This window comes from Mesoplodon bidens, assembly GCF_964165515.1.
Source record: "Mesoplodon bidens genome assembly, chromosome: 7".
Taxonomy (NCBI): Eukaryota; Metazoa; Chordata; class Mammalia; order Artiodactyla; family Ziphiidae; genus Mesoplodon; species Mesoplodon bidens.
Genome location: NC_138164.1, coordinates 106,022,587 through 106,035,841, shown reverse-complemented (window position 1 = coordinate 106,035,841; position 13,255 = coordinate 106,022,587). Strand labels below are relative to the sequence as shown.

The 13,255-nt window shown below is 55.1% G+C and overlaps 1 protein-coding gene across 1 annotated transcript; it reads right to left on the bottom strand.

Annotated features, from left to right (window-relative positions):
- Positions 1-2,709: 2,709 nt before the first annotated feature.
- On the bottom strand, positions 2,710-11,740 carry MS4A10 (membrane spanning 4-domains A10; the record flags this gene model as incomplete). The annotated part of the gene is made up of 8 exons (XM_081240733.1): positions 11,591-11,740; positions 11,049-11,168; positions 9,846-9,902; positions 8,253-8,381; positions 6,977-7,087; positions 4,645-4,763; positions 4,280-4,581; positions 2,710-2,882 (listed from the first exon to the last, which is right to left on the bottom strand). The coding sequence occupies exons 1-8, from the start codon at positions 11,642-11,644 to the stop codon at positions 2,710-2,712; spliced, it is 1,065 nt and encodes a 354-aa protein (XP_081096859.1). The 5' UTR covers positions 11,645-11,740.
- Between the last annotated feature and the right edge of the window lie 1,515 nt (positions 11,741-13,255).

The following is a 13,255-nucleotide window of genomic DNA, read 5'->3' as shown; positions in this document are numbered from 1 at the left end:
CAACCCCCATGGGAGCAGGAGGCTCCCACAGGGGGCAGGGGGGAGGGTAGTGAGGAGTTCAGGCCCAGGTAGGCAGGTTTGAGGGCAAAGGCCCTCCACTCACTCTTTCCACCATCCTGCACAAAGGCTCCCGCAAGGATCCACTGTCCTCTGAGGTTTTCCAGGAGGCAGAGGCCATGGGTGAGAAACTCACCCCAGAAATCATGCAGTTTGCTGTGGTCATCAGGGCAGCTTCTCCTGCAATGAAGAACTACAGAGAGAGGCAGGATTTACGGTCTGAGAGCCCAGGGGTGGCTCTGCCTCCCTTGTGCTGTAAAGTTTACCATCGGGAAGGACTGACCCTGAGGGTGGGCCTCTATGGCTCATCACGACGTGGCCACGTAGCAGGGAGGAAAGGGGCTTACGGCAACAGAGAAGGGCATGAGGCCTCCCACTGGGCTCTGCAGAGCTTGGTGGGCCAGAATTCTAGAAGGTGGCCACTAAAGACTCCTAGGTACCTGGTCCTTCTCAAACTTTATGAGCATACAAGGAGCCTGGGGTGCTTGTTAAATGCTGATGGATGAGTCTGTCTGGGGTGGGGCTGAGATTCTGCATTTCTAACAAGCTCCCAGGTGATGCCCATGCTGTGGGTGCCTGACCATGCTTTGAGGAGTGAGGGACCAGTCTCTTAGTTTGAAGATGGAGAAACAAGGGAAACAACCTGCCCAAATCATGGGGCTGGTAGGTGATAGATTTGGGTTTAGAAATCAATTTTTTTTTTTTTTTTTTAGAAATCAATTTTTGGACTCTAAGTCTTGGTGGGGTTTGTTCCACTGCAGGGGGTATATTTCTTTTTTTTTTTTTTTTTTTGCTGTACGCGGGCCTCTCACTGTTGTGGCCTCTCCCATTGCGGAGCACAGGCTCTGGACGCATAGGCTCAGCAGCCGTGGCTCACGGGCCTAGCCGCTCCACGGCATGTGGGATCTTCCCGGACCGGGGCACGAACCTGTGTCCCCTGCATCGGCAGGCGGACTCTCAACCACTGCGCCACCAGGGAAGCCCAGGGGGTATATTTCTTAACTTGCATCTCTCCTTGCTACCACATCCTGACCTTTCTTCTTCCTTGGGCTAACCCTATCGGGGCAGGGGCCCTTTTTCACCACCCTCTGCTCCCACCCCATGTGCAATGAGGCAGCTGCAGCCCCCAGCTGACCACCCAACAGCCCAGCTCCATCCCTTGGGTGAGCAAGGTGGAGAGAACCGAGCTCTTCCCCTGGAGCTCAGAATAGCTTCACCCCCACTGCACAGACATTTCAAACTCTCCCCCGAGGACCCAGGAAGGGAGCAGGGTCCCCAGGTCCCTGTACGCCTCCTCGGCTCCACGGAAAGCCTTCACTTGGCATGGTCCTCAGGGTACTCACAAGCACGCCGCCAGCCAGAGGGTACCAGTAAGTGGTGGGAAATTCCACAAAGTTCGGGACAGCAGCCAGGAGAGCTCCACAGCTGACATGCAGCAAGCCAACAATCACCTACAGGGCCTGTGGGGTGGGGATGGGGTGAGTTAAAACCCCAGTGGCCCCGGGAGGGGCTCTGTCTCCCAAGGATTTAAATGGCTGAGCAGACCTTTGTCCAGACATCCCTGCCAAAAGGGATATTAGACAAACTCCCCATCCACCTCCTCACTTGGCAGCGAAGGAAACAGAGGCCTGGGGAGAATGAATGCCTGGCCAAGCTCACCCAGCCAACGAGGGGTAGACCCAGGCCACTGCATCCCCAGTGGGGCACCATGGGTTTGCAGAACCCCAGAAACCTCGGCTTAGGACCATCTTGGGCATCTGGTCTAGTCCTCCTTCATGAGATATTATTCATTAGTAATGCTGGTTGCCCCCAAGATGCCAGGCTCCAAGGGTGCCAAGCACTCCCTGAGCATCGAATTATTTAGCTCAAAATACCAGGAGGGGGCTTCCCTGGTGGCGCAGTGGTTGAGAGTCCACCTGCCGATGCAGGGGACACGGGTTCGTGCCCCGGTCCGGGAGGATCCCACATGTCGCGGAGCGGCTGGGCCCGTGAGCCATGGCCGCTGAGCTTGCGCGTCCGGAGCCTGTGCTCCGCAACGGGAGAGGCCACAACAGTGAGAGGCCCGCGTACCGCAAAAAAAAAAAAAAAAAAAAAAAAAAAAAAAATGGGGGTGAACTATCCATCCCAGGGGATCTTGTGGGAATAAATGGGCTGCTACATGCAGAGGGCCTGGCATAGTTCCTAGCATGGGGAGGGGGCTGCATACAGGTTAGCATTTCCTTTCCTGCCAGATGCAAACCAGCAGCAGGAATCAGGGCCCTCCTGAGGCTTGAAACTGTACTCACCTCTTGGGTTCCTGTAGACCTGTCTCAAATGGCCTCTCTTCCCAGACACCCACCTGCCCTCTGCAGCAGTGGCTGCGTCCCCTATAAAAGCCTGTGTTTCCTTTTATAAATGGGTGTCTGCCAGTCGTTTGCCAGCCTCATGTCTGTCCAGGGCCGTGCCTGGCCCTTGACAGGTGATGGTCAGGCCGGCATCTCAACTCCTCTGCCAGCTGAAGGCATCAAGGGCCCCAGGTTCACTGTCTCCCCAAGCCCATTGCCAACACCACTCGAAGGTCATGTGTGCTTCACCTTAACTCCATGACAATGGACACAGTAACCATCAGGAAGAGTTGGCAGGTGGTGCTTTTGTGGTGATAGAGGTCAAGGGTTAGAGCTGGCTGACAAGACCGGAACATCTCCCAAGTTCCATAGGAGTTGGCCCGAGGCAGTAGAAGGAGCACTGTTTGGAGAGGGAGGAGACCTGGCTTCTTCTACTAAAGGTAGTGATTTGCTGTGTGACTCTGGCAAGACCCTTCCCCGCTTGGGCCTCAATTTCCTCATCTGTAATATGGAGACGTTGGACCAGATCATGAGCCCCAAGGCTGCTTCCAATTCTAACATTTTTAATCTCCTGGTTGGGATCAAGTATACATTTCTACTATAATAGTTATTGACACTGAATAAAAAGTACCCATTGTCCAAGTATATGTAACTTCCATGTCTAATATTTCTGAGGTCCTGCCTGGACTCTGCCGATATTTCCATGGAATCCAAGTGCCATAAACTGAATTTTTCCCCCCAAATTCATATGTTGAATCCTAATCCCCAGTTTGATGGTATCAGGAGGTAGGACCTGTGGGAGTGCTTAGATCGTGAAGGCTGAGCCCTCACGAATGGGATAGTGTCCTTATGAAAGAGACCCCAGAGAGCTTCCTTGCTCCTTCTGCTATATGAGGACACAGAGAGCAGACAGTCATAGACCAGGAGGAGGGCTCTTATTAGACACTGGATTTGCCGGTGCCTTGATCTTGAACTTCCCAGCCTCCAGAACTCTGAGAAATAAATGTTTGCAGTTTAAGCCACTCAGTCTATGATATTTTTGTTATAGCAGCTTGATTTGACTGAGACACAAGTGTTCAGCAGAACTCAAGGTCTCACTCGAGTTAACCAGTGATTGTTCTGTGTAAGAGCTACACTGGGATTCCACTAGATATTGGAGATGTTTATGACCAGCAATTTCACCTTTCTGCTGCTCAGCTTTCTTATCTGTATAAAGGGAGTGACATCTTCATGCCTGGCCCACTGTGGGTGCTGAGTCAATTCCTGCTGTCTACCCTCTGCCCATCCCAGTTAGGGAGAGGGGTCCAAGCCAAACCCCAGCCATATGGCCGTTCCTTCCTTCAGGGTCCTCCTCAGTCACACACCAAGAGGAAGACAAAGTAAGCAAACGTCATTTTAATTCCAATAGATTTATCAAGTGCCAGGGATAAAAGCTGGGAAAACCCCCAATAGTCTTCCAGTCTAGCAGAAGACTGTTCTCGGATGACTGTAATTCAGGAAATGAGGAAGGTGGGTCTCTCTCCCATATTCATTCAGCCCAAGTAGGTGTGGAATTCTGAGGCTGAAGCTTCACTGGCAACCTCGGATGTCACAGCTGGGATCCTGAACTTGACTCTGATGTCAGAACTTTTCACCTGGATCACTTAATCCACTCGCCCCCTCGTTGTACAGATGGAGACACTGAGGTCTGCCGGGGCTGGGGGGTAGGCAGGGAGACACATGGATGGTTTGGAGGGAAGAGCTGGTCAGAGTTTCTGCCTGACTCAACACCCCTGCTGCCCTCACCCCAAATCCAGGGATTCAGATACACAAGTTCTCCCAGAGACCTCTGGGTGGGTTGGGTCAAGGGAAGATGGTGCCTTCCTGGGCTCTGAGGGAACTTCTCTGGCTCCACTCACAGCTCCACATGGACAGGCCCCCTGTGTGCCCTACTGACTGGGGGAAGTGGACAGGGAGGGTGGAAGGGGTGCAGGAGGCTTCCGGCCCAGGGGTCTGCTCCCAGGGCTGGCTGGGTGGGAAGGCAGGATCCAGCTGTGCTCGGTCCAGCTGAGGTGTTATGGGGCTTGTGGGCCTGGAGATCCCTCCTGGGCCTGAGGGGCTGGGCTGGCCCCATACCTTGGCCACCAGCATGGGGCAGACATTTCTAGCAATGGCACCATTTGGCCCTTTTTGGTAACCATCCCTCGGAATCAGTCCATATCTGCCAGGGAGATAGGCGCAGGGGGTGAATTCTGATGGTGCGGGGAGCCCAGGGCCTCTTTACCTCTGCTCTTGTTCGCCCTGCACGTTGCCTCGAGTCACATCCTCATAGGATGGTGGAGGCGTCATCGGCGGCCCCCTGAACTCCAGTGGTGTGTCAGGAATAAGGGACAGGTCATCCTTCTGCAAAAGAGAAGCCACCATCCCCACTGCTCATATATGTGGAGCGAGTGGCCACCGACAAAGCCCTTCCCTCTGGCTGACTTGTTGGAGTCTCAATTCCCCATAAAGGTGGAGAAACTGAGGCTTGAGAGATGGAGGGACTTCCAGGAAGCTAGGGTATGACTCTCTCCCCATCCGTGATCCTGAGAAGGGAAAGACCAGGTTGGAGGCAGTGGACCTGGCCCTTGTTCCTGGCCTGCTACCTGTGTGCTGGTGACCCGGCACATCACTCACGCTGTTGGCTTCCCCGGTGGGGCTGGGCCAGCTGATACACTAAGGTCCCTCCAGGCTAGAATTCATTCTGGGGACAGGTCTAATGCTGCCTTTTCCTCGTCCCTGATCGGTGACAGGGAGCGGCAGAGCCTGTCTCTGGCACTGGCTCCCAGATGCAGGAGGGTGCGGAGGCCTTGGGGACTTGGCCACTTACTGGTCGTGTGGTTGTAGGGGGTCACTTAACCCTTCTGAGCCTCATGCTTCCTCTTAGAAACGGGAAAGCAGAACCTGCCTCTGAGGGTGGCTGTGAGGTTCAAGGAGGTGTGGCCCCCAAAGACATCTGTGTCTTTCCCCCGAACCTGTGACCATGTTAGGTTACATGGCAAAGGGGAATGCATGTTGCTCATCAGATTAAGGGTGAGATGGGGAGATCGTCTTGGATTCCCTGGGTGGGAACAATGGAACCCCAAGAGTCCTTAACAGAGTAGAATGGAGACAGAAGGGAGATATCAGAGGATGCTGGGCTGCTGGTTTTGACAATGGAGGAAGGGCCACAGGCCAGGGAATGTCTGCGCCCTCTAGAAGCTGGAAAAGGTGAGGAGACAGACTCTACCAGAGCTTCCAGAAACGAAGGCAGCCCGGCCCACACAGCTTGATTTTAGCCCAGGGAGACCCACTGCAAACTGCTAACCTCAGAACTGTAAGATAATACAGCTGTGTCATTTTCCCCTGCCAAATTTGTGTTAATTTGTTACAGCAGTGATAGGAGACTGATATAGCCGCCTGCAGCATTGAGCACGATGCTCTGCACACGGCACATGCCAGGAAGTGGGAACAGTTACTGTTAATTCCTGCCACTAGGTGGCGGGGCCTCAGTCTCCCTGACCTTAAAAATGGGGTTGACCTCAGTGACTCAAAGCCCCTTCCAGCTCTCTGCCATCTTAACAAGAAGACTTCCTGCCAGACAGCCAGGCAGGGACTAGGACAACTTATTTGTTTGGTGTTAAGTAAAACTCAACTGCAAAGTCATATCTATGGACGTTATGTGAAAACTCAATACATCAAGGATGCTAACATGAAAACAATTGAAGTGTTAAAGTTGCAGAATTATGGGGACTTTAGAACATTTTTCTTTTTTACAGTGTTTGAAAGTTAAGATTATAGTATGAACTTTTTTCCTTTAAAGAAATGAGCCTAGGAAAGAACTTCTGGGGTGGGGCAAGTGATCCTGAGGGCATCTATTCTTTTATTTCTAAATCTATCTGGCCTCAGCCTGCCATTCTGCCATCCTCATGAGCACACGAGGGCTTGGCTATGGGTGGGACGTGCCTTGGTCTGAGTCCTCATTTTTCTCATGGCTGTTTGACCTTGGGAAGTGATGTGACCACTCTAAGCCTCAGTTTACTTATCTGTAGAATGGGGTGGGGTCAGTACCTACCACAAAGGGTGGTTGAGAAGCTTCAGTTAAATAAGTCATGTTTCTCTAATGTGCTTAACAGAGAGGATACTTGGTACCCCCAAAGTGTTCAGTCCCTGTGATCCCCCCTGCTGATTCCCACCACAGCCACAGTCCACAGCATGCTGCAGCTCCTCCAGCCTTCCCTGGCCCGTCTCTGAGCCATTGCACCTGCTGTTCCTTCTGCTGTGGGTCCCTTCTCTCATCCTACCTGTGGGTCCGGATCCCGCCCCTCTCCACGGATCTCCCCCGTAAGATTTCCATGGGCTTGAGAGCTGGGAGCACAGTGGCCTGTTGTTCTGAGCGCCCATGGTCTTTTCTCCTTGGTGGCCTCACATCTTTCATGTCGAATGGCATCCTCCCTGCTACCATGCATTGTCTCCCCTCCTGGACTGTGGGTTGCCTCTGTATGTGGTCCCAATTAGTCAGGGCTTGGCAACATCCCCTTTGCCTGCACCCTCTGTGGCTACACCCTCTGTGTTTCCCATCTTCTGAAGACCCTCACCTCTGCAGACAGGTGGGTATCCCTATAGGCCATGATGGCCATGAGCCCCGGCAGGAAGAACTCCAGGCAGGTGAGACAGAGCAGGGCCAACTCCAGCCTCTGGATGTGGACCTGGGAGGGAGACAGGGGAGGGAGAGGCAGGTGAGGCCTCACTGGGTATCTGCACCCATCACATGGGCACGGGCAGGGGTGAGACCTGCCAGCAAGGACAGTGGGGCTTCAACTCCCAGGTGGGCCCCGGAGGCAGGGCGAGGTTCTGTGGGGCTGGGATGGGGTCTGTCTCAGTCATTGCTCTCTGCCCAGCGCCTGGCACCCACAGGTCCTCGGTGAGTAGTGTTTGAGGACTGGAGAATCTCGTAGGTCCCTGGTAGAACGGCAGGTGGTCTTAAGCATCATCTCATCCAACCCCACTTAGATGGGGATACCTATGTTCAGGGAGGGGGAACATCTCTTACAGCGGGGGAGGGGAAGTGCTAGGCTGAGGACCACCATGCAGCTGGGGTGTCTCACAGGGCCATGAGCACTTGGTGGGGAAGTGTGTGCATGTGTGTGTCTGTGCACACGTGTCCGTGTGTGTGTGCCCACACCTGCATGTGCATGGTGGAGGGCAGCTATAAGGAACCGTGAACCGCCATGGTCAGAACGCTTGGAACCTGACCCTGAGGCCCGCAGACATCCACATGGAATGGCTGGTCCACCAGCTTCAGGGGTGGCAGTTGCAAAAAGAGCACTGGGCTTGGAGTCTAGACCCAGCTGAGTCCTCACTGCAGCCCTGCCGTGCTGTGTGGCCTTGGTCCACTAGTTAAGCTTCTCTGGACCTCAGTGTTCACTCCCATAAAATGGGGGTAACAAAGTGAACTCGGCCAGCTCTGCAAGTCTGCTGTGAGGCTCACAGAGAATGGGGTCACTGGGGCTACAATATTTAAAGAGCCTTGAACAGGGAATCAGCCGTCCTGGACTGTGGTCCTGAATTTGCTGCCAACTTGCTACTTGACCTCCGACAGGCCCCTCCCCTTCTTTGGGCTCAGTTTCCCCATCTATTAAAGTTGGACTCAGTGACTTGAGGTCCTGTCTGGCTTCCTGATGCTGAAGGCTATCATCCCCTCGGCACCACGCCTCAGGGTGGGGGGATGGGCTGGGAACAGATCCACCAAGGGCCCCGCCGCCTGTGCCGGGCTCCAGAAGAGGTTTTCTGAGAGCTGGAATCTTCCTCTGGGTCAAGCCCAAGGCAGTGCCTTCCTGGGAGTCAGAGGACCCCTGGGGCCCAGGCACTCACAGTGTCACTGGGGTACGGTTTCCAGATGGGGAAGTCAAATGGACTCTCCAGAAAGAGATCCTTGGCAATGACAAAGAGGCCAGCCAGCACACAGAAGAAGCTGACGGTGTTTGCTATCAGGCACACCTTCTATGAGCAAAAAAAAGAAAAGTAACAATCACTGTCCAAAGGTTATAGACGGGATCTAGGTCCTCCACCCAGGCCAACCAGTAGCTCACTCTTTGACCTCAGAAAAATGCCGCCTGTCCCTGGGCCTGAGGCTCCTCGTACAAACATGGCTTTCTGAGCTAGCTGACCACTGAGGAGGCCGGTGGTCCGGACTGGACCTCACCTTCTATGGGATGGGATCAGGAGAACCCAAGGGCCGCCTCTGGATCTATAAACTTTGTAACAAAGAAGGATGCTCCCACTGCCGTCTCCCTCTCAAAGCTGCCCCCAATCTTCCTGGCATCAGATATGCCAACTGATGAGGCACCCAAATGGCCCCACACCCAGCTCCTTCCCCACCCACAGGAAAGGGTGGTTGCAGCCCTGAGTGAAGACTCACTCACGTCTGCCTCCTTCCCCACCACCCATGACCCCTGAAATGCCTCTATTCCTCATCCTCTTGGGTTATTTATGCATTATTCCAGGAGTTCTTGCCAAGTGCAAACCCCTGTAACAGGGAAAGAGCATAGACATAAGGCACCTCCAACCCCTTACGCTAGAATGGATTTCTCTGCAATAAGAGGCTCCCTACGCTCAGGGGTAGGAAGTAGGGAGGCTTATGGTTTTGAAAGGGGCCCAGTCCAGGAAGAAGAGGCAGGTTTTTGTCAAGCATCTCCTGCCTCTGCTCTGGGTAAATGGCACAATACCCTTCTGATCTCTACACCCCCTGAGAGAGCAAGGGGCAGCCACAGCCCAGCCCAAGACGAGGGGCATGAATGTGGACCTGGGCTTGGGGGATGGAGGTGGGCTGAGGCCATGACACAGGACTGGTGGAACAGTCCTTCCATCCCCCATCCACCTCCATCCACCCGGGCTTGTGTGGGTGCCGACTCTGTGCCTCCCTGGGCCACCCTGGGATAGAGAGATGCTCAGACATCTGCTGCCCAAGCTTAGTGCATGGGAGAGAGAGTCAGGAGCTGTGTGGACACAGAAGTCAGCCAAGGCAGTCAGGGAAGACTGCCTGGAGGAGGAGGCGTGTAAGCCAAGCCTTGAAGAATGATCAGGAGGAAGTCAAAGCCAGGAGAGAATGCACAGCGGGGAAAGGGCAAGGTGCTCGGGCAGGAGCCAGCACAGTGCAAGCAAGGAAGAGTTGTGTCTGGCTGGCGCTTAGAGATGAGAAGTTGATGGACACCCAGCTGCGGCCGGCTTGCGGGCCTCATAGACTTGCTGACATGGGAGGCAAGCCCAGGGCACAGGGGAGCCGAGGGAGGTGGGGCTGCTGTGTGAACAGGCTGGATGACGCCTCCAGGCCGGACAGGACAGTGGCCAGAGCTGTCAGGTGGGGGAAGGGCGGCAGGTGGGGAGGAAGGTGGGGAGTAGGGGTGAGAGGGCAGACCCCCAGGACGGGGACTTTTCTGCTTGAACACCCTCTGCTCTCCGACTTACCAGATAATTTTTCTGAAACGTCTCCATTGTTATCGCCAAGATCCCTGAAATGAAGAACTGTGGGCCAGATTTGAAACAGTCGTGAGAGAGGCTGGGGTGCCTTGAAACCCACAAATTCCCTTCCCGCTATTCTCTAAAAAAACCAGCCTCTGGGGGCTGGTGGGGTAGAGAGCATCATTCCTCTGACAAAGGGGGCTCACGGCCCATCACAGGCCCCTCTCCAGTCAGGCTGGTCTTCCCTGTGCGCACAGGCCAATCCTGGGCGCACAGGCCACTCCTGGGCTTCAGCTGTGTCCTGCACTCAGAATGCCCTCCCGGCCCCCTCCCGCTTCCCCCGTTTACCAGCCCAAACCATCCCTCTGGTGTCAGCTGCACTATGCTCTCCACCCTGACCCTGGCTCCTTTCCTGGATCCTGCAGTTTGGAGGATATTCGCCCTTGGCTGTTAGCACCTGGAGGGGCTCTGGAGTTTTTCTGCAATTATTCTTTCACATGTGTGCTGAGCACCTACTATGTGCCGGTCACTGGGAGCACGGGGATGGGTAGGCACCCACGCGGAGACGGTGGGTCCCTACCGTGCACTGAAAGCTTGGGGTGGGGGCCATGGGGACAGAGGACTGAAGTGGCAGCAGAGGGTCAGGGTGCCTGCCTGAGAGGGCGCCGAGGAGCTGGGAGATGGTGTGTAAGCGGGACTCCGCCGAGACTCGGGGTGGAGGAGGATGCCCTGGGGAGCCTCCAGGAGAGATGCGGCCACTGGTCTCGCTTTCATCTCCCACCCTGGCCAATGGCCTTGGGGGGACGGGAGTTGTGTCTTACACCCTTGTGCCCTGCAGACCAACCCCGACAGAGACTTCAGGCACCAGGGATGTGTGGCTGGATCCAAAGGCACCTGAGGAAGCCTGAGAAAGGTGTGGCTGCTCCAGCTCACGCTCACTCTGTGCTGGGTGCACTGGTCAGTTAGGGGAGGGTGCTGAGAGCCCGGGGCTGCAGGCCTTCTGGTCTGCAGGCCTGCAGGGGCCCCTGGGAAGGAGCTGCTTCGCGTGTGACTGAGAGAGCGGAGGCAGAGCTAGGAGGCTGGAGAAGGGGGCTGAGGCTGCTCCCCTCCTATTCGCTCACTCCGCCCCACGCTGCATCCAGGGCCGAATGCCAGGTCCCCCGGGGTCTGCCTGCTCCCCAGCTGGCCCACGTTTTGGCATCTACTCACAGAGGCAGCTCCCCAGAATGGATACCAAGACTTCAGCACCACCAGGTGAAGGCTCTGGACGGCAGCAACCAGGTAACCCCCAAGGGACAAGTACAGCAGAGCGATGACAACATGGCAGGCCTGGGCAGGGGGCAGAGAGCTGTCGTCAGGGGACGTGGCCCTAAAGGAGGTCGTTGGGGTCTTGGACTGGCTGGCTGAACAGAGACCACTCTCCACCTTCTAAGGGATCCTGGTGGGTCTGCAAGGAAGCACCACGTCTCGGAAGGCAGGTGGGAATCACGCTCTTGATCTACCACCTGTGGCCATGGCAGTGCCTCTGGGGGCTGGGGGATGGGGAACAGAAGCCAAGGAGAGGAAATTTCTTCTGCTGAGGACTTCTTATGGGCCCCAACTGAGCTAGTGTCGGTGTAGGTATAGACAGCCTCTCCCATCCCTCAGGGGCTTTTTAAATCTTAGGGTGAGTGTTAAGCAGGGAAGCTGGAGTCTGTCTCATCCCCCTCCGCCCCCCCGCTCCCCCAGCGCCCTAGGAAATGGACACACACCCCCAGCTCCTTGAGAACGCGGCTCCTCTTCCTGGGCTTCTCTTCTGGTGCCATTCTAGAGGCAGGAGGTCAAGCCGGGTCACCTTCTGGGGTAGATTTGGCAGGCTAGGCTGGGTTGGGCTGGAGGCCTGCTTTGGCGTGGATCCTCCAGCTCCAGACCTGGGAGTAACTGTGGCTGCTCTATCGGCTTCTGCTGCCGTGACTCCAGCCGAGGACCTTGGCTGGGGGCCAAAGAAAAAGGCTGGGACAGGACGGTCTCATTTCTCTGGCTTGTGCCTGGGCGAGACTCAGTGACTATCCTCGGGGCCAGGACCTTCCAGAACAGCGGCTGCCCTGTGCAGCAGCCCCTGACTTGATTTGACCTGGAATGAGCTGAGTCTGGGGATGGCAAGAAACTGACTCACAGCCTCTGTCAGGGGCTTCAGGGATACAGCTCCTTCCGGGGCAGAAAAACGAGGACCAGACAAACTTTCCAACCATTGCAAGACAGACTGCACCCAGACTGGCCGCCTGCAGTGTGGCGAGAGCCTAGGGCTGCAGGAAGCCGGGAAGGTGGTGGGAGCTTTGTAACCAGTCCCCATCCACTGGCCCAGGATGATCCGAAAGAAGGCAGGTGGGAATCCAATAACTGTCCTACCACCTAGGGCGATGGTGGTGGCTCTTGGGTTTAGGGCATTAGGGAAGAGAAGGGAAGGAAACTTCTGCTGAGAACTTACAAGGAGCCAGCACTGAACCAGGAAGCCAATATTTAACAATGACAACAAGTCAACATTTACAAGTGCTTTCTCTGTTCCAGGCACAAGGATGAGCATTTTACATGCATTATCTGATTGTATCCTCATCCCAGCCCTATGGGATGTCCTTGCTCCCATTTTGCAGATGGGGCTCAGATAGGTTAAGCCACTTGCCCAAGGTCACACAGCCAGTAAATGACTGGGCTGGGACTCAAAGTCCGGCAGACTGGCTCCAGAGCTTGTGGGCTTCATTCTTTTATGCCCTGTTGCCTTAATGAATGAAAATGAATGTTCTGGATGTTTTAACAGGCATGAGAAATGGGCTGGGGGAAAAGGCTGCAGGAGGCTGAAAGCTCCACTTGCTGAGGGGCTGGGTGACTATGTTGTATGTTGATGTCAGGGCACTTCAGGGCCTGGGAGCTGCCTGGTGATTTGGTGAGAAAAGCTGAAGTTTTTCTCAGGAGAATGGAGTTGGGGGGTGTCTGGGAGGGGATTGGGGGTGCTGGCTGTGGGGATCATGGTAGGTGATGGTTCTCCATGGGGACAGGGCTAATGAGCAAATCCTTTAAAGGAATTGGGCTGTTTTTACTCTTTCTAATAAAAAGAAAGGCGGTGGGGGAACACGTTCTCCTTGATTTTCATTCCAGCTGTGAATTCAGGAGGTCCTTTGTGAATATCCACATTTTGCAGTTTTTCTGCCACGGAGGTAGTGGTGGGGGGAGAGGAAAAGAGCCTAGGGAGGCTGGGGGGGACAAGTAGCCCGGGTGACTAAATCCCGGACAGCAAGTCCCTTCAGAGCCAAAGGGCCGGACGGGGCCCCAGGGTTGGTGAGCACTGGCTCTGTGTAGGCACTGTGTGGGGAGGTATTCTTGTACACTGACCTCCCTCAATCCCCAGGAAGTTGGCTCTATTCTATAGAAGAGGAAACAGA